This window comes from Oncorhynchus mykiss, chromosome 15, assembly GCF_013265735.2.
Source record: "Oncorhynchus mykiss isolate Arlee chromosome 15, USDA_OmykA_1.1, whole genome shotgun sequence".
Lineage (NCBI taxonomy): Eukaryota > Metazoa > Chordata > Actinopteri > Salmoniformes > Salmonidae > Oncorhynchus > Oncorhynchus mykiss.
This window is the reverse complement of record NC_048579.1, coordinates 48,308,936-48,336,072: the sequence shown is the minus strand read 5'-3', so window position 1 is coordinate 48,336,072 and position 27,137 is coordinate 48,308,936. Positions and strand designations below refer to the sequence as shown.

At 41.0% G+C, this 27,137-nt stretch overlaps 2 protein-coding genes across 5 annotated transcripts; one reads left to right on the top strand and one right to left on the bottom strand.

The window, feature by feature from the left end:
- Positions 1-3,853: 3,853 nt before the first annotated feature.
- LOC110490186 (vesicle transport protein GOT1B) lies at positions 3,854-7,276 on the bottom strand. Of its 3 annotated transcripts, none has more exons than XR_002468675.2 (6): positions 6,932-7,276; positions 6,435-6,526; positions 5,954-6,132; positions 5,636-5,717; positions 5,199-5,263; positions 3,854-4,894 (listed from the first exon to the last, which is right to left on the bottom strand). XR_002468675.2 is itself a non-coding variant. In XM_021563419.2 (6 exons), the coding sequence occupies exons 1-5, from the start codon at positions 6,954-6,956 to the stop codon at positions 5,255-5,257; spliced, it is 387 nt and encodes a 128-aa protein (XP_021419094.1). In that variant the 5' UTR covers positions 6,957-7,276; the 3' UTR covers positions 3,854-4,894; positions 5,227-5,254. The 3 variants fall into 3 exon arrangements, 2 of the variants coding, with proteins under 2 accessions (XP_021419094.1, XP_021419093.1); XM_021563419.2 differs by having other exon boundaries at positions 5,227-5,263; XM_021563418.2 differs by lacking the exon at positions 5,199-5,263.
- A 102-nt stretch (positions 7,277-7,378) lies between these two features.
- LOC110490184 (ATP-dependent DNA helicase Q1) lies at positions 7,379-26,584 on the top strand. 2 transcript variants are annotated; one of them, XM_021563415.2, is made up of 15 exons: positions 7,379-7,508; positions 10,042-10,114; positions 10,722-10,925; positions 18,809-18,988; positions 19,814-19,920; positions 20,021-20,219; positions 20,507-20,673; positions 20,826-20,907; positions 21,019-21,285; positions 21,537-21,675; positions 21,759-21,850; positions 22,024-22,240; positions 22,554-22,683; positions 23,682-23,804; positions 25,388-26,584. In XM_021563415.2, exons 2-14 carry the CDS (start codon positions 10,093-10,095, stop codon positions 23,775-23,777), a joined length of 1,902 nt encoding a protein of 633 aa, XP_021419090.2. In that variant the 5' UTR covers positions 7,379-7,508; positions 10,042-10,092; the 3' UTR covers positions 23,778-23,804; positions 25,388-26,584. The 2 variants fall into 2 exon arrangements, with proteins under 2 accessions (XP_021419090.2, XP_021419089.2); XM_021563414.2 differs by having other exon boundaries at positions 7,383-7,508; positions 22,554-22,704.
- Positions 26,585-27,137: the final 553 nt, after the last annotated feature.

Here is a 27,137-nt window from a genome sequence, read left to right as displayed (position 1 = left end):
TAAAAAAATAAAATCAAAAGTTTGTAAAAAATGTATGAAAAATTAAAACGTCATATCTTGATTACATAAGTATTCAACACCCTGAGTGTTACACCACTACATGTTAGTTCAATACTTAGTTAAATACTTATTGTTAGTTCAATACTTATTGTTAGTTCAATACTTATTGTTAGTTCAATACTTATTGTTAGTTCAATACTTATTGTTAGTTCAATACTTATTGTTAGTTCAATACTTATTGACTCAAGACATTTCAGCTTTTCTTTTTTATTAATATATTTGTACATTTTTTTTTTAAACTACACAGTACCAGTCAAAAATGTGGACACACCTACTTATTCAAACATTGTAGAATAATAGTGAAGACATCCAAACTATGAAATAACACATGTGGAATCATGTAGTAACCAAAACAGTGTTAAACATATCGAAATATATTTCAGATTCTTCAAAATAGCCACCTTTTGCCTTGATGACAGCTTTGCACACGCTTGGCATTCTCTCAACCAGCTTCATGAGGTAGTCACCTGGAATGCGTTTCAATTAGCAGGGGTGCCTTGTTAAAAGTTAATTTGTGGAATTTCTTTCCATCTTAATGCTTTTCCGCCAGTTGTGTTGTCACATGTAGTGGTGGTATAAAGAAGACCAAGTCCATATTATGGAAAAACAGCTCAAATATGCAAAGAGAAATGAGAATCCATCATTACTTTAAGACATGAAGGTCAGTCAATCCAGAAAAAGTACAGTCCCTATGATGAAACTGGCTCTCATGAGGACCACCACAGGAAAGGAAGACCCAGAGTTACCTCTGCTGCATAGGATAAGTTCATTAGAGTTAACTGTACCTCAGATTGCAGCCAAATAAATGCTTCACAGAGTTCAAATAACATATACATCATCTGTTCAGAGGAGACTGCGTGAATCAGGCCTTCATGGTCGAATTGCTACTAAAGGACACCATTAATAAGAAGAGACTTGCTTGGACCAAGAAACACGAGCAATGGACATTAGACTGGTGGAAATCTGTCCTTTGGTCTGATGAGTTCAAATTCTAGTTTTTTGGTTTCAACCGCCGTGTCTTTGTGAGACACAAGAGTAGGTGAACGGATGATCTCTGCATGTGTCGTTCCCACCGTGAAGCATGGAGGAGGAGGTGTGATGGTGTGAAGGTGCTTTGCTGGTGACACTGTCTGTGATTTATTTAGAATTCAAGGCACACTTAACCAGCATGGCTACCACAGCATTCTGCAGCGATACGCCATCTCATCTGGTTTGCGCTTAGTGGGACTATCATTTGTTTTGCAACAGGACAATGACCCAAAACACACTTCCAGGTTGTGTAAGGGCTATTTGATCAAGAATAAGAGTGATGGAGTGCTGCATCAGATGACCTGGCCTCCACAATCACCTGACCTCAACCCAATTGAGATGGTTTGGGATGTGCCAACAAGTGCTCAGCATATGTGGGAACTCCTTTAAGACTATTGGAAATGCATTCCTCATGAAGCTGGTTGAGAGAATGCCAAGAGTGTGCAAAGCTGTCATCAAGGCAAAGGGTGGCTACTTTGAAGAATCTCAAATATAAAATATATTTAGATTTGTTTAACACTTTTTTGGTTACTACATGATTCCATATGTGTTATTTCATGGTTTTGATCTCTTCACTATTATTCTACAATGTAGAAAATAGTATAACCAAAGAAAAATGTAATGAGTAGGTGTATCCAAACTTTTGACTTGTACTCTAATTCCACTTTGACGTTATGGGGTATTGTTGTGACAAAAAAAAAATCTAAATTTAATCCCTTTTAAAATTCGGGCTGTAACACAACCAAATGTGGAGAAATTCAAAGAGTGTGAGTACGTTCTGAAGGCACTGTATGAGGTCATTTTTGATCAAAAGTCAAGAAAGAAGCCATTTAATGCAAAATGCTGAGACACTATCAGTATTCTTACTGTTGTAAAAAATGAAAGTAATTGCTTTGGAAATATTGATATGTTTACTTCTTGTGCACTGAAGCGGTTCATGGATAGATAGCCTGGTCTTTTTTTTTATGAATGAACATCTGACAGTCTCCCAATGAATGTAGGAGTGTTTGATTGGGATAGACTCAGGGAAGCTGGGATTCTCATTGACATTACCATTAATTATTATATCTAGCCTTATGTTGGTAAACAATCCACAACTAAAACTAAACAATTGAGAGTAGTAGGCCTAGCATATGGATACGATGTAATGTGTATGGAGACAAAGAATACATTATTCCAAAAGTTATTCATACATTAGAAATGAACAAAATAATAGTAGAGCCATCTGGACTTGCCTCGTTAAATAAACATTTTTAAAAATGAAGGACTACAATCTTACATTTTCTGTGCATAAATGTTGAGACAAAAACAGGCCTGCCGTTATAATGTGACATAAAGTCCATTGTTGTGAGTAGTGATGTCATGTTATTGACCCTGTGACCTGTGAGTCTATTACCATAGTGCAGGTATTCCCAAACTGGGGTACGCATACCCCCAAGGGTACGTGCAATACCGTCGGGGGTACACCAAACAAAAATGTGATTCACGTTAAAAAAATAAAAACCTTTTTTTTTTATTCTTCAAATTTACAAATAGTACATTCATATTTCCCAAAGGGCTATACATTTGGGTGAGTTTCCTTTCTCACCTGAGTAGCCTTGTTTCACTGCCAAAAATAAAATGAAACCATCTAGTGTTCAGCGAAATAACAATACAATGTCAAATACAGATAGCCTAGTCAAATAATTAACATCCAATCACATTAACCGTTACTCTCTCACGGGAAACCTCAACTCTTGAGCAGACATTGCCTTCATCAAACAACACTGTTTCATGACGCATCAGTGACATGGCAGGAGATGTTTTGAAACAATTACTGCTTCGCATACAAGCCAGTGAATTATATGCGTTACAGCTGGATGAGTCAACAGACGTGGCGGGCCTGGCACAGCTCCTGGTATATGTCCGTTATGTTTATGGGGGGTCAATTAAGGAAGACATCCTCTTCTGCAAACCACTGGAAACCAGGACATGAGAAGATATTTTTAAAGTACTGGACAGCTTTGTGACATCAAATGGACTTTGGTGGTCAAGATGTGCTGGTACCTGTACTGATGGTGCAAAAGCCATGACAGGGAGACATAGTGGAGTGCTAACGCGCGTGCAAGCAGTTGCTCCCGACGCCACTTGGGTACACTGCAGCATCCACCGAGAGGCTCTTGCTGCCAAGGGAATGCCTGACAGCTTGAAAGACGTTTTGGACACTACAGTGAAAATGGTTAACTTTGTTAAAGCAAGGCCCCTGAACTCTTGTGTATTTTCTGCATTATGCAATGATATGTGCTGTGACCACGTAACAATTTTACAACAAACAGAAGTGCGCTGGTTCTCAAGGGGCAAAGTATAGACAGGTTTTTATTTATTTATTAAGAGACGAGCTTAAAGTTTTCTTTACTGACGATAATTTTCACTTGTTTGACCGCTTGCATGATGACAAGTTTCTCACACGACTGGCCTATCTGGGTGATGTTTTTTCTCGCCTGAATGATCTGAATCTAGGATTACAGGGACTCTCTGCAACTATATTCAATGTGCAGGTGGATGGATTACCTTGGCAAAGGAGAAATACTCACTAACAGGGATGTAAAGAAATGTGTGGACAAAATTTGAGAGAAATACAATTTGTGTGTGTATGGAACATTTCTGGGATCTTTTATTTCAGCTCATGAAACATGGGACCAACACTTTACATGTTGCATTCATATTTTTGTTTAGTGTGGTTGCAATTTCTCACACTCAAAACAATGAATGACAGACAACGGCACAATGGCACGTTTTCTTTATTAAAGTGTCAGACAAAACTTTGTAAAACCATTGTCATATCCCATTCAGTACCCTCCATTACTATAGTTAACATTGATAAAATTCCAACTCAAATGTTGCTCTTGAAATTTAAAATACAAAATGTATCTACAGAGCTTCCTCAACCAGTCATACACAGAAACGGCAGAAAAATAAGGGGGAAATATGCAACTGCCAGATCCGGTAATCATAACGGGCGTGAGAGAAAAGGAAAGTAAAGCTATTTTCTTCCCCAGGACTCAAGTTTCAGTCCAGTGTGAGAAAGCACAGGCACCATAAGTAGGACCAGGAGTCTTTCCAATACCTGACCAGGAAACCACCTTCAACTACGGCTTCGAGTTTTCCCTGGTCTGGTCATATGGTCAGGAAACCCTAACATGGTCTAAGATCTGTTTGTGCCATCTCGCTAACCCCTAGTTCATTTTTTGGCAAGACAGCACAGCACTAGGAAAACCCCCTGGCCCATCTACAGTGTAACAATAGGACCAGCTCTCCTCCGCCACACCTCTTGAGGTTGTCCAGAGGCGATGACATGGTGAGTTTGTCTGTACATTCAATAGTAGAGTGTGAGTGCCAAAATGGACACGGGTTCTCTTCAGTCCGGTAGAGGGACTCTCCTCCTTGTGGGGAGTACTCCAGTAGAGGAGAGCAGCATTCAATAACACGTAACAATTCTGGGGTAGCCATCTTAACCAACTCCAGATTCATTAGTAACAGTTGCCCGTAGCAACCAGGACTGGTACCCTTGGCTGGTACGGACCTTAAAATTGCAGAATCAAGATACAAAAAAAGTGGATTGTTTTCCCTTTACATGGGAAGAGGTATCAATTTACAAAGTCTCATGAAAGTTACCTAGCTAACTGTTGGAGGTAAGCAATTGACCAATGGGGGTTACGTGGCTTGATGAGAACAACTGTATCATAAATATAATAGATTGTTTTTCTCCATAAACAAAAAGTCACTGTTATACCATGGTGTTGCTCTCTCCCACTTTGTCCACGAACTGAAAGAGAGAGAGAAAATAAACTAATTTAAGTCAGTCTACTGTCCCCTTTGTAAAGTAGAGCAAAAATAGATGACATATACAAGCTTGGCTAAAACGTTTAGTGCATAGTTGTACATGGGAAATGAAATGTTTGCTTGACGTGACTGATTGAGTAGACTATTCAAAATGGCGTGTAGGATAAATGCTGTTGCTGGTGTCCTAGTATAAATTATTTCCAATACCAATGGTTCCCTACTCTGGTCAGGCATAAGGCAACATTACAGTATAACATACATTATAAACAGATGTGAATCATGCTCACATGCAAGGGAAAATCTGCAGTGACTGACCAAGACAGCGGATTGTCCTCAGAGTTAATTATGAAGGCTTTAAAAGAGAGAGACACATTCTCCTCAAAACAAGTGACTTCACGAACATACACCGCATACCACACACACACACTTATATGACAGAAGATTGAGTGACACAGTATGAGACACTACAGCCTTCCAGAACCAATGTCAGAGACCAATTGGAACCTGTGTTGTCTTTAGTGTAACCACCTCAGCCCACCCAGCACCAACTGCATTGTAGCTCCTGTTCCCATACACTTCCACTACACCACTGTGTGAGGAAGAGTAAGTCTACCCACCGGGAAAAATGCATCGAAACTATTGGAGCGTTTCTTTTTTTTTACCGTGACCAGCAATCAGAATTTACCCAGCTATTTAGTTTTTACCACTATATCTCTGAACTCACCCCACTGATGAATGGGAGGTTTAGCAGGGAGCCCAGGAAGGGTATCCTTCTGATGAAGCCTACTGCCGCTGGGAAGAAACCCCTGGAGAAGATAAAGAGAGAGTTAGTTGACAACAGCAAGCACATGATGACGGACTACGGATCTTTACACGCAGCAAGCCCTTGCATAAAATGAGGGCTGCACTCAACAGGGGGACGGGGGGGGGGGGGGCGAGGGGGCGAGACAGTTGACAGGGCAAACAAAGATGTCCTTGGCTTGTTTTACCTCCAGACTGCATCTTATTCGAAAGATAAGCTTAGGGCCTGTACTTGACCCACCTGAATAAAAGGAAAAATCCATAGACCTCTAGGACCACTCCCACAATTGGCCAGCCAATAAGAACGATCAACACTCCACCCAGGAAGAAGCTAGTTGCCTTCATCTTGTGTTTTTGGAAGAAGAACCGGAACGTCCTCTCCAAACCGATCACAAATGACAGGCCAGCCACAAACAGGATCTATAGCGAGATAGAAGGGACAGGGAACAGACAATGTCAATGTTTGTTGACAATGACAGAGTACTTCACAGTTAAACCCTACAACTCCCCACTCCTCTATAAGGTGGTGATTGTGCTCAGTTGATAATCAGAAAGGCGAGGAGGGCTCTGCAGCTGTGTTTTTCTCAGTGTCACTCAGAGATAATGTAATTGCATTTCAGACCAACGTTCCAATAAATATAGCAAAACCTAAGCCTCGTGTATGTAGCTGCAGAAGGTAGACAAATACATGAACAGTGGATGGTGATGATGAAATCACTCACATTTCCTATGGCAAGGAGGGCTTTGTCAAAAAACAGTATCATTCCAAAGAAGAGGAAAAACACGCCGAAGCCCGTTAGTCCCATTCCGATCTCTGCAAGAAAGAAGAATCACATTATTTAAAGTATCCAAGCACACTAACGTTAATACGTTTGAATCACAGGATGGGAGGGTTGAGGGGGGGACAACTCATAACAATGGCCGGAACGGAGCGAATGGAATGGCATCCAACCTTTCCACTGCCTATCCTCCCAATTGACATCCCCCGTCCCTAACTAGCCATCTGGTTCAGGATGAATATGTTATTAATTAGCTAGCTATAACGTTAGCTGTCAATGGTCACTCTATCTAGCAAACAAATACGATTCAGCAGGCTAGCTATTTCTAGCTGTTTTCCTGTTTTAGTAATGTAGCTGAGAGGATAGCTTGCTAATGTTAGTTAGAGAGCTGGAACAAATTGGCAAGCAACAACCGTTAGATAAAATATAAATCGCCTTACTCTGTGAGTCCGTTAAAGAGATCATTTTGACAATGAATCAACAGCTTGTAAAATATAAAAGTTGACACTGTCAATTGTAGTTTACTAAAATACAAGTTCAGGTGCTGCCACTGTAGCACTAGCCACGTCTTCCGGAAACACGCCTTCTTGGTTTCATCAAAAAGATCATTCTTCCGGACAAATTCAGGGTTGCATTCAACATTCTAAAGGGTTGTATAAAAACGTTAATTAAAAAAATAAGGAGAGCACTTATCTGCTGAATATAACTAGTTAGTTGCTGGAAAATATATTCCCTGCCTACATACACGTCCATTTTACGGATGGAAAATGTTTTCAGGTTGTATTGTATCGTAAAATAAAAGGTTAAATAAAAATACAACATTTATTCAGCATTGATTGCAGTTGGTTTGTTGAATGTACCCAATATCACGGAGAAAGTGAAACAACCACAATCTGATTGGTCTGCACAAGAAGAAAAAAAAAATCACCCGCGCGAGCTGTCTAGCAACCGTCAAGAAAAAAGGGAGCGCAAATAAACAGTGCAAACTCGAGAAGTGAGGGGAGTACATTTTGGATGGTGAGTTTTGCTTTGTTCTTTCAACATCCTCTTTCCCTAATTTTCCATAATTTCGTTCCACATTTTAGTTTCATTAATGACTAGCCAAATATGTAGCTGTCAAAAAGTATAATTTGCTAGCTGGTCAGCTACAGGTTGGCTAACATTAACATTAGGCTGTTTGGTGGAGCAGGTGGCTGATTCCCGATGGAGGCTGGTTAACGTACTGCTAGGGTGGTTGATCATTGGCAATCTATTTATCTAACTATCATTGGCTAGCAAGCTAATATGGTGAAGAAAAAGCTAAGATAAAGGGTAAAGCCACATGGAGGAAGGGTGGGGGCTTTCCCGGTTCACACATGTCCGTTTACTTTATACAATACATGTTTACATTCCGCCCTGCTTGCCAAAAGCTCAAGGAAACAACTTGTTCGTGTATGGATAGATTCAAAGTGTATTTTATGCATACAGTTTATAATATATCCTTGGATAATTAATAAATAAATAAAGCCCGAGGGAGTGTGGTATGTGGCCAATATACCACCTAAGGGCTGTTCTTATCCATGTGCTAGGACACAGCCCTTAGCCGTGGTATATTGGCCATATATCACAAATCCCCGAGGTGCCTTATTGCTATTATAAACTGGTTACCAATGTAATTAGAGCAGTACAGATACATTTTGTCATAGACATGGTATATGTTCTGATAAACCACAGTTTTCAGCCAATCAGTATTCAGGGCTCGAACCACCCAGTTTATAATGCACATTATACCATGGCATCGTTGAGTACTTGTTTCTGATTGGCTTGAAGGACATTCAAGAGCGTGCATTATTTCCCTAAATAATGGACAGTATAATTGCACTGTAGAATTAATTGCCAATAGTTGATTCTAACATGATCGATGTTTGAGCTGATTTGGAAAGCAATAGTCTAATTGAAAACATTATTGGCATTGTTGAATTTGATTTTCATAATGGTAAGCTAGGACATACCCATAACATTCAGCCACCACCGTGCTTGAAAATATGGAGAGTGCTACTCAGTGGTGTGTTGTGTTGGATTTGCCCCAAACATAACACTTTGTATTCCGGACATAAAGTTCATTTCTTTGCCACATTTTTGTGCCTTATTGCAAACAAGATGTATATTTTGGAATATATTTATTTTCAGTGTTGTTGATCCATCCTCAGGAGAAAACTTTTCAAAGCCATTCAACTCTATTTTATATCTCTGTTTTTTTTCTTCTCAAACTTCTGGGCGATTCTCGTAAAAAAATATAAAATGTTTTCTCTAAATAAGCATTGTTGTACTATTAAAGGTCAAATACACTGCATTTCAAACAGTCAGCAATAATCTAATGAATTCAGGGCTTGTGAAATTATATATAGACTAAATATAAGCCTTCCACAACCATAAAACCCACAAATAATTTCATTATTTTATAAAAATATTTTAATAACCTGCTTTTTAAAATGTTTTTATAATCACTGATCTGGCTTTCAAGTATGTCTATGAAAATGCCCTTTTTTGTTACAAATTTAACTAGTATCATGCACATTCACTGATAATGACTAACTTCTTGTAGTAGGCATTAGGCACTAGACAATTAACACAGGTCTCATCAACAATATCTCAAGCCCACGTGCTAGTGATTAGCCAGCTAATCTTTAGACAACTTTGATCTAGTTGCTAGCTAACAAAGTTGAACAGTTGAATTGTTATGAACACACCCTTCTGTCTGTCTCCAACTGTTTGAAAAGCATGTCCACTTTGTTCAGATGTTGAAATCAAGTGGCCTACCTTATTTCTCAGAATGAGAACGAGTTGCCAAGTACTTATTTAATTGTGTTTTATTCTTATTGCACATTTATAAATCACAGACTAGACAGCTAGTATAATAACAGCCCTTTGGCTAAAATGCTGCTAGCGGTAAGTGGTACCCCAATGCCGCACGGACAAACTTGAGCATTCATTTTCCAGAATCAATGTTCATTGACACTCTCGTTTTAGTAGTCTGCTTTGCGCACAATTTGAGTAGTTGAGACAACATTTCTAACGATACAGTTTTTAACTTCTCTATTACAGTAAAATAATGTCTCAATGTGTTTTGGTGTCCATATGACCAATTCTGCAGGACCAAAATGCAAATAGTGAGTTGAAACCGCATGTCAGAGAGGAAGATGTGATCTCTCAATTTTGTTGGTGTGAGAGGAAGGGGGAGGAGCTTGGTATGTGTGTAAATCATAGATGAAGAGATGAAGCAAGATGTTTCACTTTTGATTAAGTCTGTTCATAAATAAGGCCAATGTGTTTCTATGGGCTTATTTTGGATCTAAACATGTCGCCTACCTTCCCACCTTTGGGACAACGACTCGTATTGTTAGGGCGGAGGCCAGTGACACACAATCTCAGTTTAATCTATTTTAAATTTAGGCTGCCTGTATCCCAACAAAATCAGGGGGAAAGAACAAGGGGTAGGAATTCTTTCTGAAGGCACTATATCTTGCTAGCTACATTGCATAACACTGCCATTTCCCCCCTCATTCAACAGAGTGATAAAAGTCTGCAAGGTGATTGATTGTGTTGTAGATTTGCCTTGGAAATGGACAGTGACAATGCCGACGGTAAGTGAATGTGATCTCACATTTCTATCCCCCTTTCTTAAAATGATGGTACCAAACCCATAGAGAAACAGTGACTGTGAGATAGTCTGATGTGTGTCTGACATCATTAGCACCCTACCTGTGAAACACAGGTCGTTAGTGACTTGGAAGTGTCAGACCTGACAGGCTCCTCGTCTAGGATCACATATGATTGGTCCCAGAGGAAAGCTAACCAGGGCAGATTGTGCTTTGAAATGGATATAATAATTTATATTAGGCCCTGGTCAACATGTAGATAAACACAAGGATTTAGCACAGCATTTAAAAGAGAAGAACTGTGGAGTGAGCTTGCTGTTTTCAATTTCTGATTCATGGTACCACTGTTGTCTTTGTGCATGTGTGTTCAATGCATATTCTAGATTATTTCTATGCAGGGCCTAGAAACCGTAGAAATTTGACTACAGGAAAAAGTCATTTAAAATATCAAATAGTTATTAACCCAATGCTCTCCTCCCTACCAGAGGGGCATGTGTGTTACATGAATGCTCCATCGTAAGTAGTAGATACCATAGAGCACGTTGAATACAGCAAATGTTTTGTTATTTTTTGTTAATATTCTCCTCCCCAGACGTGCAGGCAGGGCTGGACTCTGTGGAGGCTGAGCTGGAGGTGGTGAAGCTGCAGATAGCTGAGCTGCTGGAGAAGCAGGCTAGCCTGACCTCCAAGAGGAAACAGCTGCTCCGCAGGCTGGAAGAGCCATGTGACTCCACCCAGCCCTCTGGATCTGGACCTGCAATGACCAAGCAGGAGCTGCTGCGCTATGAGAATGATGGTACGGTAGAGGCTGTATAGGATGTGGCACATATGTACAATTTACACTGAGTGTACAAAACATTAAGACCACCTTCCTAATATTGAGTTGCACTTCCTTTTGCCCTCAGAACAGCCTCAAGTCGTCAGGGCATGGACTCTGCAAGGGGTCGAAAGCGTTCAACAGGGATGCTGGCCCATGTTGACTCTAATGCTTCCCACAGTTGTCAAGTTTTCATGATGTGCTTTGGGTGGTGGACCATTCTTGATACACACAGGAAGCTGTTGAGTGTGAAAAACCCAGCAGTGTTGCAGTTCTTGACACACTCAAACCGGTGCGCCTGGCATCTACTATCATACTCCGGTCAAAGGCACTTAAATCGTTTGTCTTGCCCATTCAACCTCTGACTGGCACACATACACAATCCATGTCTCAATTGTCTCAAGGCTTAAAAATTCTTCTTTAACCTGTCTCCCCTTCATCTACTCTAATTTGAAGTGGATTTAACAATTGACCTCAATAAGGGATGATGGCTTTCACCTGTATTCACCTGGTCAGTCTGTTAGGGATGCAAATTTCGGTCAATTTTGCTGCCGACTAACTGACCCTTATTAACCGGTCAACAAACAGCAAAAAAAATGAGGTGACCAACAGAAAATACTATCAGAGATCTGAATATAATGACGAAATACTTACATTTCCGCCCTAACAATGGGAGTCGTCCCAAGGCGAGAAGGCAGGCGACAAGTTTAGGCCCAAAATAAGCCCATAGAAAAGCATTGGACATATTTTGGCGAGAGTGAAACCTCTCGCTTCGCCTCTTCCTCTCTGATACTATTCATGCATACAGTTGAAGTCGGAAGGTTACATACACTTAGGTTGGAGTCATTAAAACTCGTTTTTCAACCACTCCACAAATGTCTTGTTAACAAAGTATAGTTTTGGCAAGTCGGTTAGGACATCTACTTTGTGCATGACACAAGCAATTTTTCCAACAATTGTTTACAGACATATTATTTAACTTATAAATTCACTGTATCACAATTGCAGTGGGTCAAAAGTTTACATACACTAAGTTGAATGTGCCTTTAAACAGGCTAATTGACATAATTTGAGTCAATTGGAGATGTACCTGTGGATGTATTTCAAGGCCTCTGCTTGACATCATGGGAAAATCAAAAGAAATTAGCCAAGACCTCAGAAAAATAATTGTAGACCTCCACAAGTCTGGTTCATCCTTGGGAGCAATTTCCAAACTCCTGAAGGTACCACGTTCATCTGTACAAACAATAGCACGCAAGTATTAACAACCATGGGACCACGACGCCGTCATAGCGCTCAGGAAGGAGATGCCTTCTGTCTCTTAGAGATGAACATACTTTGGTGCGAAAAGTGCAAATCAATCACAGAACAACAGCAAAGAACCTTGTGAAGATGCTGGAGGAAACAGGCACAAAAGTATCTATATCCACAGTAAAACGAGTTCTATATCAACATAACCTGAAATGCCGCTCAGCAAGGAAGAAGCCGCTGCTCCAAAACCGCCATCAAAAAGCCAGACTACGGTTTGCAACTGCACATGTGGACAAAGATCATACTTTTTGGAGAAATGTCCTCTGGTCTGATGAAACAAAAATAGAAGTGTTTGGCCATAATGACCATCGTTATGCTTAGAGGAAAAAGGGGGAGGCTTGCAAGCCGAAGAACACCATCCCAACCGTGAAGCACGGGGATGGCAGCATCATGTTGTGGGGGTGCTTTGCTGCAGGAGGGACTGGTGCTCTTCACAAAATTATGTGGATATATTGAAGCATCTCAAGACATCAGACAGGAAGTTAAAGCTTGGTCGCAAATGGGTCTTCCAAATGGACAATGACCCCAAGCATACTTCCAAGGTTGTGGCAAAATGGCTTAAGGACAACAAAGTCAAGGTAATGGAGTGGCCATCACAAAGTCCTGACCTCAATCCTATAGAAAATTAGTGGGCAGAACTGAAAAAGCGTGTGGAGCAAGGAGGCCGACAAACCTGACTCAGTTACACCAGCTCTGTCTGGAGGAATGGGCCAAAATTCACTCATCTTATTGTGGGAAGCTTGTGGATGGCTACCCAAAAAGCGTTTGACCCAAGTGAAACAATTTAAAAAGGCAATGCTACCAAATACTAATTGAGTGTATGTAAACTTCTGACCCACTTGGAATGTGATGAAAGAAATAAAAGCTGAAATAAATAATTCTCTCTACTATTATTATGACATTTCACATTCTTCAAATAAAGTGGTGATCCTAACTAACCCAAGACAGGGAATTTTTACTAGGATTAAATGTCAGGAATGTCACCAACACATCTATTGGTCTCGGTGTGTTTCCAAGGGTATGGAAGTCGGCCATAATAACGGCCATCTTTAAATCAGGCGACCCTGCTAACGTGAGTAACTACAGGCCCATTAGTATACTACCTGTGGTGTCAAAGGTTGTTGAAAAGTGTGTAGCAGAACAACTGATTGCCCACCTCAACAACAGCCCCTTCACATTACACTCCATGCAGTTTGGCTTCAGAGCGAAACACTCCACAGAAACCGCCAACTGCTTTCTTCTGGAAAATGTGAAGTCCAAGATGGACAAAGGGGGTGCTGTTGGGGCTGTGTTTCTGGACCTAAGGAAGGCTTTTGATACTGTTAACCATGAGATTCTCATCACAAAATTGTCCAAGTTCAACTTTTCCCCTGATGCCTTGAGATGGATGAAATCATACCTGGAAGGCAGAACTCAGTGTGTCAGAGTGAGCAATGAGCTGTCGCCCACTCGTAGCTATGATGTGGGCGTGCCCCAAGGGTCAATACTGGGGCCCCTCCTGTTCAGCCTGTACATTAATGATCTGCCTTCTGTCTGTACTGGGTCTGAAGTTCAAATGTATGCAGATGATACAGTGATATATGTGCATGCAAAGAGCAAACAACAAGCTGCACAAGAACTCACTACTGTAATGGTCCAGGTTACAAAGTGGCTCAGTGACTCGTGTTTGCATCTCAATGTGAAAAAAACTGTTTGCATGTTCTTCACAAAGAGGGCAACAGATGCTACTGAGCCAGATGTCTATGTGTCAGGGGAGAAGCTCCAGGTGGTATCCGATTTTAAGTACCTTGGCATCATACTTGATTCCAACCTCTCTTTTAAAAAGCATGTGAAAAAGGTAATTCAAATAACCAAATTCAACCTAGCTAATTTCCGATTTATATGAAATTGTTTGACTACAGAGGTAGCAAAATTGTACTTCAAATATATGATACTCCCCCACTTAACATACTGCTTGACTAGTTGGGCCCAAGCTTGCTGTACAACATTAAAACCTATTCAGTCTGTCTACAAACAGGCTCTCAAAGTGCTTGATAGGAAGCCCAATAGCCATCATCATTGTCACATCCTTAGAAAGCATGAGCTCTTGAGTTGGGAAAATCTTGTGCAATACACCGACGCATGTCTTGTATTCAAGATCCTTAATGGCCTGGCTCCCCCTCCACTCAATATTTTTGTTAAACAGAAAACCTAGACCTATGGCAACAGATGCACAAGGTCTGCCATGAGAGGTGACTGTATAGTTCCCCTAAGGAAAAGCACCTTTAGTAAATCTGCATTCTCTGTGAGAGCTTCCCATGTCTGGAATACACTGCCATCAGACACACATAACTGCACCACATATCACACTTTCACAAAATGCTTGAAGACATGGCTAAAGGTCAATCAGATTTGTGAACATGGTCCCTAGCTGTGTGTTGCCGCTTTCCATGTTGTCTGTTGTCTGTAGCTTGTGAGGTGTGGAAACACTTTGTTGCTTTTATGAATTTTGTCTTGCTGCTTTTTATTTTATGTTGCTCTGTCTGTATGCTGCGTCTTGCTTGTCCTATGTTGCTATGTCTTGCATGTTCTATGCTGCTATTGTCTATATTGTAATTGTTTTTAATAACCTGCCCAGGGACTGCGGTTGAAAATTAGCCGGCTGGCTAAAACCGGCACTTTTACTGAAACGTTGATTAATGTGCACTGTCCCTGTAAAAATAAAAAAATAAAACTAAACTAAACTGAATTGTGAAAAAACGAGTGTAAGTGTATTTGGCTAAAGTGTATGTAAACTTCCGACTTCAACTGTACAAGTACTCAACATTGTTCATTACGAACTTAATGTTAACATGCAATAATGGCAATGCTATAACCTATTAGTGACATGCGACTCCTGTCATGAAACAGCTAATAAAGCATTTTGCCCAAATGCATTTAGCGGAAAACACAGTTCTAAAGTGCGCACCTAATGCGAGCAGTGACAGAGAGAGAGAAATCTCCTTTAGAAAGCGTCAAATAGCAACTACTATGATGGGTTGCTAATATGTCTAGGATTGTGCCTTTGGCTTCTGGACAACGAAATAAAGTTTATATGAAAACCAATAGAACAGGAGAGAAATCCTGGTTAATGGCATGAGGAAGTCATTATAAAATAATTACCTCCAGGTTTCTATGGATGGATTTTTTTTGCAAGGCTACTTTGAAGGAAGGTAAGACACGCCTCATTATTTCAAGTAATTTAAAATGTTCAGGTTTCAAACAATTATACTGCCTCAAGCAAACATTACTGATAGTCAACGGTTGGCAGGCTATATATAGCCTATGCATCCAAATAGCGAATGGGAGGTGAGATAGAGAAATAAAAATAGCTCCTTTTTTAATCGTGGCCACCAAAATGAACACGCGTTTTGTTGCGCAATGACTGGGCTTACAAAAGCAGGTTTCACTCCAGTAGCCTACAGGCTTTTTGAGGAGCTATTATCGCGCTGTCTGACAGGCGGTAGGCCATTCCGCTCTTCAATATTCTCTGTATGCTGTGCGCGCGGGATAAATAACATGCATGACGGCTAACAAATATACACATGCGCCAATTTCATTCCACAAACGAACATTATGCTAATAAACCTATAGACGGAGAAGCATGATTGGTCAAATGTTTTTTTCAGCTAACCAATTAACAGTTAACCTTAACAACCCTAGTCTATGTCATGGAAAGAGCAGGTGTTCCTAATGTTTTGTACAGTGTGTGTGTACAGTACCAGTCAAAAGTTTGGACACCTATTCATTCCAGGGTTTTTCTTTATTTTTACTATTTTCTACATTGTAGAATAATAGCGAAGACGTCAAAACTATGAAATAACACATATGGAATCATGTAGTAACAAAATAAAAGTGTTTTGTTGATTTGTTAAACAAATCAAAAAGTATTTAATATTTGAGATTCTTCAAAGTAGCCAGCCTTTGCCTTGATGACAGATTGGCACACTCTTGGCATTCTCTCAACTAGCTTCATGAGGTCACCTGGAATGCATTTCAATTAACAGGTGTGCCTTGTGGAATTTCCTTTTTTCTTAATGGGTTTGAGCCAGTCAGTTGTGTTGTGACATGGTAGGGGTGGTGAACAGAAGATATTTGGTAAAAGACCAAGTCCATATTATGGCAAGAACAGCTCAAATAAGCAAAGAGAAACAACAGTCCATCATTACTTTAAGATATGAAGGTCAGTCAATAAGGAACATTTCAAGAACTTTGAAAGTTTCTTCAAATGCAGTCGCAAAGAACATCAAGCTCTATGATAAAACTGTCTGAGGACTGCAACAGGAAAATAAGACCCAGAGTTACCTCTGCTGCAGAGGATAAGTTCATTAGAGTTAACTGTACCTCAGATTGCAGCCCAAATAAATGCTTCACAGAGTTCAAGTAACAGACACATATCTGTTCAGAGGAGACTGCGTGAATCAGGCCTTCATTGTCAAATTGCTGCAAAGAAACCACTACTAAAGGACACAATTAATAAGAAGAGACTTGCTTGGACCAAGAAACACGAGCAACGGACATTAGACCGGTGGAAATCTGTCCTTTGGTCTGATGAGTCCAAATTCTAGGTTTTTGGTTTCCACCGCCGTATCTTTGTGAGACACAGAGTAGGTGAACGGATGATCTCGGCATGTGTTGTTCCCACTGTGAAGCCTGGAGGAGGAGGTGTGATGGGGCTTTGCTGGTGACACTGATTTATTTAGAATTCAAGGCACACTTAACCAGCATAGCTACCACAGAATTCTGTAGCGATATGCCATCCCATCTGGTTTGCGCTTAGTGGGACTGTCATTTGTTTTTCAACAGGAAAATGACCCAAAACACACCTCCAGGCTGTGTAAGGGCTATTTGACCAAGTTGCTCTCGGAGGATGTGTTGGTACCATTCTTTATTCATGGCTGTGTTCTCAGGCAAAATTGTGAGTGAGCCCACTCCCTTGGCTGAGAAGCAACCCCACACATGAATGGTCTCAGGATGCTTTACTGTTGGCATGACACAGGACTGATGGTAGCGCTGACCTTGTCTTCTCCGGACAAGCTTTTTTCCGGATGTCCCAAACAATCGGAAAGGGGATTCATCAGAGAAAATTACTTTACCCCAGTCCTCAGCAGTCCAATCCCTGTACCTTTTGCAGAATATCAGTCTGTCCCTGATGTTTTCTCTGGAGAGAAGTGGCTTCTTTGCTGCCCTTCTTGGCACCAGGCCATCCTCCAAAAGTATTTGCCTCGCTGTACGTGCAGATGCACTCACACCTGCCTGCTGCCATTCCTGAGCAAGCTCTGTACTGGTGGTGTCCCAATCATGCAGCTGAATCAACTTTAGGAGACGGTCCTGGCGCTTGCTGGACTTTTTTGGGTGCCCTGAAGCCTTCTTCACAAGAATTGAACCGCTCTCCTTGAAGTTCTTGATGATCCGATAAATGGTTGATTTAGGTGCAATCTTACTGGCAGCAATATCCTTGCCTGTGAAGCCCTTTTTGTGCAAAGCAATGATGACGGCACGTGTTTCCTTTAATCATGGCTGACAGAGGAAGAACAATGATTCCAAGCACCACCCTCCTTTTGAAGCTTCCAGTCTGTTATTCAAACTCAATCAGCATGACAGAGTGATCTCCAGCCTTGTCCTTGTGAACACTCACACCTGTGCTAACGAGAGAATCACTGACATGATGTCAGCTGGTCCTTTTGTGGCAGGGCTGAAATGCAGTGGAAATGTTGTTTTTGGGGGATTCAGTTCATTTGCATGGCAAAGAGGGACTTTGCAATTAATTGCAATTCATCTGATCACTCTTCATAACATTCTGGAGTATATGCAAATCACCATCATATAACAACTGAAAATTAACTGAACTTAACTGAAAATTAATATTTGTGTCATTGTCAAAACTTTTGGCCACGGCTGTACATGACTCCATATGTGTTATTTCATAATTGTGAATTATTCACTATCATTCTACAATGTTTGTTAAATGAATTGAGAAGCACAACCACACTGCTGTGTGTGTAATATGTTCCAGACCTGGGTTCAAATACTATTTCAAATATCAATAATATCAATTACTTTCACATACATTTCTAAGGAAGTACTCAGATTTTTTATTTTTTGAAACGTCAAGTAGTTGAATATTGGAATGTATTTGCCAATGCTCATACACTGACTCAAATACACTCCCATACATTTAAAACAGGTATTTTGAAAAAAGTATTTGAAAATACTTTCAAATAGTAGGCTAATTATAGGAAATGAAAATACATCCAATAGAAGTAGTTGATTCGGGCCACATTATTTGAAAATACTCAAATACATATTTTAAATAACTAATAATTGAATACACATGTATTTTAACTCTGCCTATCTTTTTGGATGTAAACATATCAGATATATCTTTCCAGGAGCTGAATTGCGCAGTTCAATTTAAAGCAAAAATGAATATGTAGATTGTGCTATTTTATTAGGTGGGCTACAATCTTGAAGGCTGAATATATTGCTGTACTGTATTTTGACATGCTTAAATGTTGTCTTTCCAAACCTAGATTTCTCGTGGTCAACAGAGCTGGGGCAGAATCTGAAGGATGTCTTCCAGCTCTCTAAGTTCCGTCCTCTCCAGCTGAAGGCCATCAACCTTAGTATGTCTGGTAAAGACCTCTTTCTAGTGATGCCCACTGGACGAGGGAAAAGCCTCTGCTATCAGCTACCTGCAGTCTGCTCTGAGGGTAAGGGGAGAACGCACACACACCCATAAAATGCATGCATACATACATGCATTACACGCACGCACACACACACACACCAGGTGCATATACTGAAAACACTAATGTTACAGTTCATTGAATAATTGTGTGTGCTGTGCAAACACGTACTGCAGACAGGGCTCTAAATGAACATGTTTCATTGGTAGCTCTGGTGCACCCCATTTTGTTTTTTTAAGTTAGGAGCACCAGAAAATAAGATTTTTTTCAAATTAATTGTGATAGACTATATTGGACCTATATGAACTTGACTTACTTTTGAACCACATGTTATGCCTTAGAAACTAACACTGTGAAGACATGAGTTTATTATAAAGGCTAAAATGTTAATACGAATGAATACCTGTCATTGAATTTTCAAAGTCATTTGTAGAATATTAGGTTTCTACATTGTGTAAAAGCACTATTTTCCTATTGAGATGCATTACGTTTAAATTTCTATACTATCTTTAAGAACGTCAGGTTTGTGATGACATGCAGGAGCTCGGTCGTACAGTACATTCATTGCTCTCCTGAAAAAGCTGTCCCTTTTTCTTTCTGTGCCCCCAAATGTTTGGATATACTGGTAAAGTTACCAGGATGTTAGCTAGCTAGCCAATTCGGTAACATGACTGAACAAAGTTTAAAAGGGCGCACTGTGCTACAAAAATAAAACTCCTGGTCGCACAGCAAAATATTTGGTCACATATGCAACTAAATTAGTCGCACTTTAGCGCCCTGACCGCAGATGGTTGCAGCCATTACTCGCTGCAGTGTTGTTGTTTTTAACGTGTGTTTGTGTGCTGCCAGGTTTCACTCTGGTCGTAACTCCTCTAGTGTCTCTGATGGAGGATCAGCTCATGTACTTAAAGTCCATCGACGTTGAAGCCGTCTCTCTCAACGCATCCAGCAGTAAGGTAATAACCAACACAAACATATGTTTGATTCTTTGCTGGTATTGATTATGATTATAGCTGTAGGATTCGTGTTTGATTTGACTTCTGCTATGCACCTCAGGAACATGCTAAAACGGTCCTAGCTGAGATGACGGACTCCAAAGCGCCTTTCAAGCTGCTGTATGTGACTCCAGAGAAGATAGCGAAGAGCAAGCTGCTGATGTCGAGGCTGGAGAAGGCCTACAACGCAGGCAGGCTTAGCCGTATTGCTGTGGACGAGGTGCACTGCTGCAGCCAGTGGGGACACGACTTCAGACCTGGTGAGAGACCGTACAACTGTACTGTATATGGACTACTTACTCTTTATTAGTCTCCTTGCTTTGTTTTGGAAGGTAAAGGGCCACTCAAACATCACTTTACGTTACAATACCCAAACAAGGATATCACCATGTAATAAACAGAACACTTCAATGTATCTCTATGCATACCACTTAGAATGCATGCCCAATAGATTAATTCTATTGAATCTATAGATAAATTAATTCTAAGGTGTATGCTGTGAGTTTTGTGTTGGGCTGATAGCCAACTACCCTTCCTCTTCCGCCAGACTACAAGCTCCTGGGGATCCTGAAGAGGCAATTCCCAAAGGTTCCGTTGCTAGGGCTGACGGCCACGGCAACCGGCAGTGTTCTAAAGGACTGTCAGAAGATCCTGTGTGTCCCTGAGCCAATCACACTCACCGCCTCCTTCAACCGCACCAACCTCTACTACGAGGTGGGCGTCATGGCAACTATACACACCTGGCCGCCACCTGTTTGGCAAACACCTGTTGATGTTCTTTTGACCTTTAAAAATACACACAAATACACACCCGCTGTATCTCTGCACAGAAGTATTTGAGGATCTGTACTGTTTATGTGTCTCAGGTACGCCTTAAAGACTCGAACAGTGATGATTCAGTCAGTGACATCTCCGCACTGATCAAGGAGAGATATAAGGACCAGTCAGGTACTTCGAAAGGAAAAACAAAGGATAGGTCAAAATTCAGTTTGTCCCATTTTCGAAACCATCAGCAGCTTGTTATCCAGACTTGAGGTATTATGCTTTTGCCTTTGGCAGGGATAGTGTACGTGTTTTCCCAGAAGGATGCGGAGACGGTGTCAGCAGACCTACAGAAGAAAGGCATCAATGCATCTCCATACCACGCTAACATGAATCCAGAGGACAAGTCACAGGTTCATCGCAAATGGGCCACCAACAAGATCCAGGTGGTGGTAGCTACTGTGGCGTTCGGGATGGGGATCGACAAGGCTGACGTCAGATTTGTCATCCATCACACCATCAGCAAGTCCATAGAGAACTACTATCAGGAGAGCGGACGAGCAGGTAGACAACTCTTTTCTCCCCACTCAAAAATGTGATAATTTAGAAACAACACCTGATCCCTTGACCTCAGAAAATGCCGAATACTATTCTACATTTGGAAGAGAGAAAAAATCCCCCTCTGATTTTCCAACTGCGCTTCTTCTTCGACCGCAGCCATGGGAGTAGACAGTTAGTTTTTAAACTCTTTTCCTCTCAAAACTCTTAACTTATTTCCCCTTATCTTTACCATGGTCATCGCTCCTTTCCTCCAGGCAGAGACGATAAGCCGGCTGACTGCATTGTGTACTTTGGCTTCAACGACATCTTCAGGATCAGCACCATGGTTGTCATGGAGAACGTAGGACAACAGAAGCTGCTGAACATGGTCGACTACTGTCAGAATGTGGACAGGTACTGAGCTGGACCAATAACAACGCTCTCATTGACAATTTCAGTTGTGTAGATATCTGTGTGAGGATCTCTATTGTTTTAAGGTGTCGGCGCTCAGTGATCGCTGTTCACTTTGATGAGGTTTGGGACGATGAAGGATGCAACGAGATGTGTGACGTCTGTCGTCATGGCAATGGTATGTATACAATATAGTGAACATACCACTTTTCAAATCCAACGTACATGGCGTGCTAGGGGCGTAGGAGTAGATTTGGAATTTGGCATATGAGTTACACTCCCATCGAATGGAAAGGTCTGCCATCATTTATGTTGAGTCTTCATACCTAAGATGCCTGTGTTTTTATCCAGACTATATCACGGTGGACATCACGCAGCATGCTAAAGATGTGGTCCAGATTGTGGAGCTGGCGGGCTCTCTGGAAGAGAAACTGACCCCCCTGAAGGTGACCGAGGCGTGGATGGGGAAGGGTCCGGCCAAACGCAGGAAGATGATCCAGACCACCACCTTGTCTCGCCTGGAGGTGGAGGCCATCATCACAAGCCTACTGCTGCAGGGCTACCTCAGGTACTGACTGACTTCACTTTAAACCCTTTACCAGTTCAATATGCTTACTGCTGCAGGGCTACCTCAGGTAGGCCTACGACCTAGGGCATGTTCAGCACACCATAGGAAAAACTTTGCAACAAAAATTGTTTTCACTTCAGGCTGTACCTCTCTAAAGAACAGATCCTTGTCTTACATCAGGTACTGACTAAGGACAAATAGGGTTGTCTGGAGATAATTGTGAGGTCACAATGGACTTGTATTACTGCACAGCTTGTTGCTTTTAGATTGTTGATCTTTGTTTGATACCCTTTCCCCCCCCTCTTCTCCACAGTGAAGACTTCAGTTTCACTCCATACACCACCTACTTCTACCTGAAGCTGGGTGGTAAGGCACCACTGCTGAAGAACCAGAGTCACTCCATCACCATGAAGATGAGGAGGACAGGCCTGGACGCCAACACGGTCAGTACTACACAGCAAACGGTACAGGAATCATTCAGGCAGGAAGCCTTTGGGTGCATCTCAAGAGACTAAAGTGGCCTCCTCCCATCTGCACGGAATCAATATGATAAATGACTACCCGGTAATAGCTTTTTTTGGTTGTCATTTATTTTCTAGTCCGTGCAGACTAAGGATAGGAAGCCACTTTTGTCTGAAAATACGTACATCATGTCTCATCTTTTCTGCTTATCACATTTTTTTCTATTTCTCCTTCTGCACTTCTGAAATATTTCAGTGTAATGTGTAATTATTTCCCTGTACTTTACTCAACTTTCTCGCCGTCTCAATCCTCATGTCTTTGCCCCGTCTTCTCTCTGCCCTTTCAATCCGTTTAGTCTTCCCTGTATCTGCTCTGTGTACCTCCTATTGTTTACTTGTCTACTGATCTGCAGGTAAGTGAACTATGTTGTCAGTTTCTTTTCCTTTCAGGCCAGCGGATGAAGGATCTCGATTTTTCTTCAGCATTTTGATTGATTGAATAATACAATCAACAAAATCAGAGCGTTTTCCCTTTTTTATCAATGTTAATTATTCTTTTAAAGATTGGGTAGAATCATTCTTACCATCATTCTTATTCCTAATCACTCTATGTAAATCACTGTAGTTCTAATGCTGTAGGTTTTCTAAACAATGTAGTGTTGCGTAGTACCAGACAGGCGCCGATATCAGGGCTCCAAGTGTAGTACAACACCTGTGGGTTTGGGTGTTGCTGAGACCTAGGCCTACTTATCTAATCCATGTTGATATTTGCTAAAGGTGACCAAGGTTTCGGTAATGGCCGATCACAATCAGTCCTAACACCTTGATATGGGAATGATTCATGTTTCTGGTTCTCCCATGTCAATTCTAAAACCCCTTCTCTTACATTATTACCCACACCTAGCTTAGGTGAATGAGTGAGTGAATGTGTGTGATATGTGAGAGACAGACAGGTTAAAGCTGTTGTTGATAACCTACAGGTAAAAGTGTCCCAGGTAAAGACCAAAGAAGGAAAGAGATCTGGTGACAATGCTGCAAACTCCCCTGTCACCAAGAAAGTCAAGAGAGACCTCTAGTGCCCCCCTGAAGAGACCAAAGAAAAAGTACAGTTCCCCGATTCTCTATTCAACCCACTGCATCTATGGCATGACACTGTCTGGGCAACCATGTGTATGTCAATCAGGTTAAAGACAAATCTGTAACGTTGGGCCCTGAATGATATCCAGAATGCATAATTATTCATAAAATAATAGAATATGCATGATGTCATACAGTACCATTCAAAAGTTTGGACTTACCAACTCATTCAAGGGTTTTTCTTTTTTTACATTGTAGAATAATAGTGAAGACATCAAAACTATGAAATAATACATATGGAATCATGTAGTAACCAAAAAAGTGTTAAACAAATATATTTGAGATTCTTTAAAGTAGCCACCCTTTGCCTTGATGACAACTTTGTACACTCTTGGAATTCTCTCAACCAGCTTCATGAGGTAGTCACCTGGAATGCATTTCAATTAACAGGTGTGCCTGTGGAATTTTTCCTTAATGACGGTCAGTCAATCTGGAAAATGTCAAGAATTTTGAAAGTTTCTTCAAGTGCAGTTGCAAAAACCATGAAGTGCTATGATGAAACTAGCTCTCATGAAGACAGCCACAGGAAAGGAAGACCCAGAGTTACCTCTGCTGCAGAGGATAAGTTCAAATAAATTATTCAAGAGTTCAAGTAACAGACACATCTCAATATCACCTTTTCAGAGGAGACTGCGTTGAATCAGGCCTTTGCTGCAAAGAAACCACTACTAAAAGGACACCAATAAGAAGAGACTTGCATGGGCCAAGAAAAATGAGCAATGGACATTGGACCGGTGGAAATCTGTGCTTTTGGTCTGATGAGTCCACATTTTAGATTTTTGGTTCCAACCGCCGCGTCTTTGTGAGACGCAGAGTAGGTGAACGGATGATCTCTGCATGCGTGGTTCCCACGTGAAGCATGGAGGAGGAGGTGTGATGGGGCTTTGCTGGTGACACCGTCAGTGATTTATTTAGAATTCAAGGCACACTTAACCAGCATGGCTACCACAGGATTTTGCAGCGATATGCCATCCCATCTGGTTTGCGCTTGTTTTTCAACAGGACAATGACACAAAACAGTCTAAGACTGTTAAAAAAGCATTCATCATGAAGCTGGTTGAGAGAATGCCAAGACTGCAAAGCTGTCAAGGCAAAGGGTTGCTACTTTGAAGAATCTCAAATATAAAATATATTTTGATTTAACACTTTTTTTGGTTACTACATGATTCCATATGTGGTATTTCATAGTTTGACTGCACTATTATTCTACAATGTAGACAATGGTAAAAATAAAGAAAAACCCTTGAATGAGTTGGTGTGTCCAAACTTTTGACTGGTACTGTATTTCTGTAAACACTTATAACCATTGTTACAGCTTTCATGGTTTGTGTCCTAACTCAGTCCTGTGTGTATGTCCTGTCAATGTCTACACACATGGCTGTAGATTCATTATGGAGCATGCTTTCACTAACTTGCGCTATGCCACACTAACATTGGGGTTCACTAACATGGTTCTGCATAACAACATGCCCAATCCAACCATCTTCGATTTATGATTGGTTCTTCAGTAACGTCAGGGGTTATTGACACTTCCTGTTGTCTCCCATAGGAGGACCAATTAACTGCTGGAGTTAAAAAGGTGGTGGTGACCTCCCAGCCTCCTCCTCCCGTTGCCCCCAACAACAGCAGCACTCCCCCTCCCAGACACAACAAACTGATCAAGATGGATAAAGAGCAGCAGAATCTGGCCAGGAAACAAGACAAGGACCATGAACAGACAGAAAGTCAGACAGGGTACGACCAGAATGACCCTGCAGCTGCCCAGCCCACTGCCATTGAAGTAGACGTAGAGATCAATATTATAGAGAATGTTAATGACAGCGAATCCCCACTACCACCATTAAAACTAAATTCAAAACCTAAATCAACAACCCCTCAAAAGAAGCGAAGGAAACCCTGTACTGCTGCGGTCCCAGCTCCTTCAGAAGGTGCAGTTACAGACTCTGACCACCGGAGGCCAGCATTGGTCAACTCTCCCTCCCAGGTCTCCATCATCTCTGAGGCTGCAGTGGAGGAGCTCTGTGACCTGAGGAACTACTACAGCAAACAGCTGAGGCGGATAAACTACATTTCCCATGAGTACTTGCAGAATCAGGGGTGCTCAGACCCAGGGGTGCTGGCCTGTATCAGAGAGCCACTAAAGAGCCTGCGCCTCCCCCGTGGCTCAACCATCGCCCGGACGGCACGTAACCTGTGGACCAGAGTCAGCTCCAGAAGGAAACTCATCCAAAGATGAACCTTGACCTTACATGGGACAGTTAACATTCAGATGTGGACAATACTGTATCTCTTTCACGTCTCACGTTGCCAGACCTAGAGCCCTGGGGCAGACAAATCTACTTTTTTCTGTGCCACTTAATGTTCTATTTTCGGGATTGGCTTTGACAGAGAATATCCCCATCCAAGTTAGTTTGTAATATTTTACGGTTGGATTAATACCACTGTTAGCCAAAAATCAAGAGCTGTTTTTGTTGACATTTCAATATTTTACTTTGGATAAACTAACTCCCATGAACTGAAAGGTTTGTTGAACTGAAGAATGTTTTCACAATGTCACTTTTTTTTTTAAATATTCAAACATTCCCTAATCTAACAGCCACAATGTGCACGCTAGTGAATTTGATTCACTCTAATACGGTTTATAATACTGCACTGCAGCTTTGGAATAAGAAGGTCCATTCACATTTGAGGAACACAGTATATATCTTTAGCTATCATTAATAAAAATCCGATTTTAAAATGTAAATGTTTCATGTGACCATTTCAATTTGAATCTTTTGGTTGTAAAGTTTTTGCACCCTCTTCTGGTATATTTTTTAATAATTCCTTTTCAGTTACACGAACTCCCCAAAAACACAGTAAGAGCACTGATCAGGAAAATAATTACATTAAAACGATATTGAATCTACAAACGCTGTAAAAAAAAATTGTTGAATCTGCTTAAATTAAGGCAACAATTTAAACAATATTATTGAGTAGATGTAATTATCTTTTGTTTTTGAAGAAAAACAAGTTATTCAAATGTACACAATTAAAGTCCAGGGAAATAATAATAGTCGTAATATGAATGAGATTTACTTCATTTCTGATTAGTTACTTTCAGTGATGGTGTCTTAAATACATTAAACAATGCCATTTACCAGCTTTGGCAGGCATTGTAAAGTGCTCAATCCATCTGCAGTAACTGGAGGTAGAACTGCAAGCATTACAATGTGCTGCATTTGCCTCTTGTTTAGGTTGCTGATGGTGGAAATGAGTGGTCTCACAATTGAATGTCAATTTGTCTGACGGTTTTGATA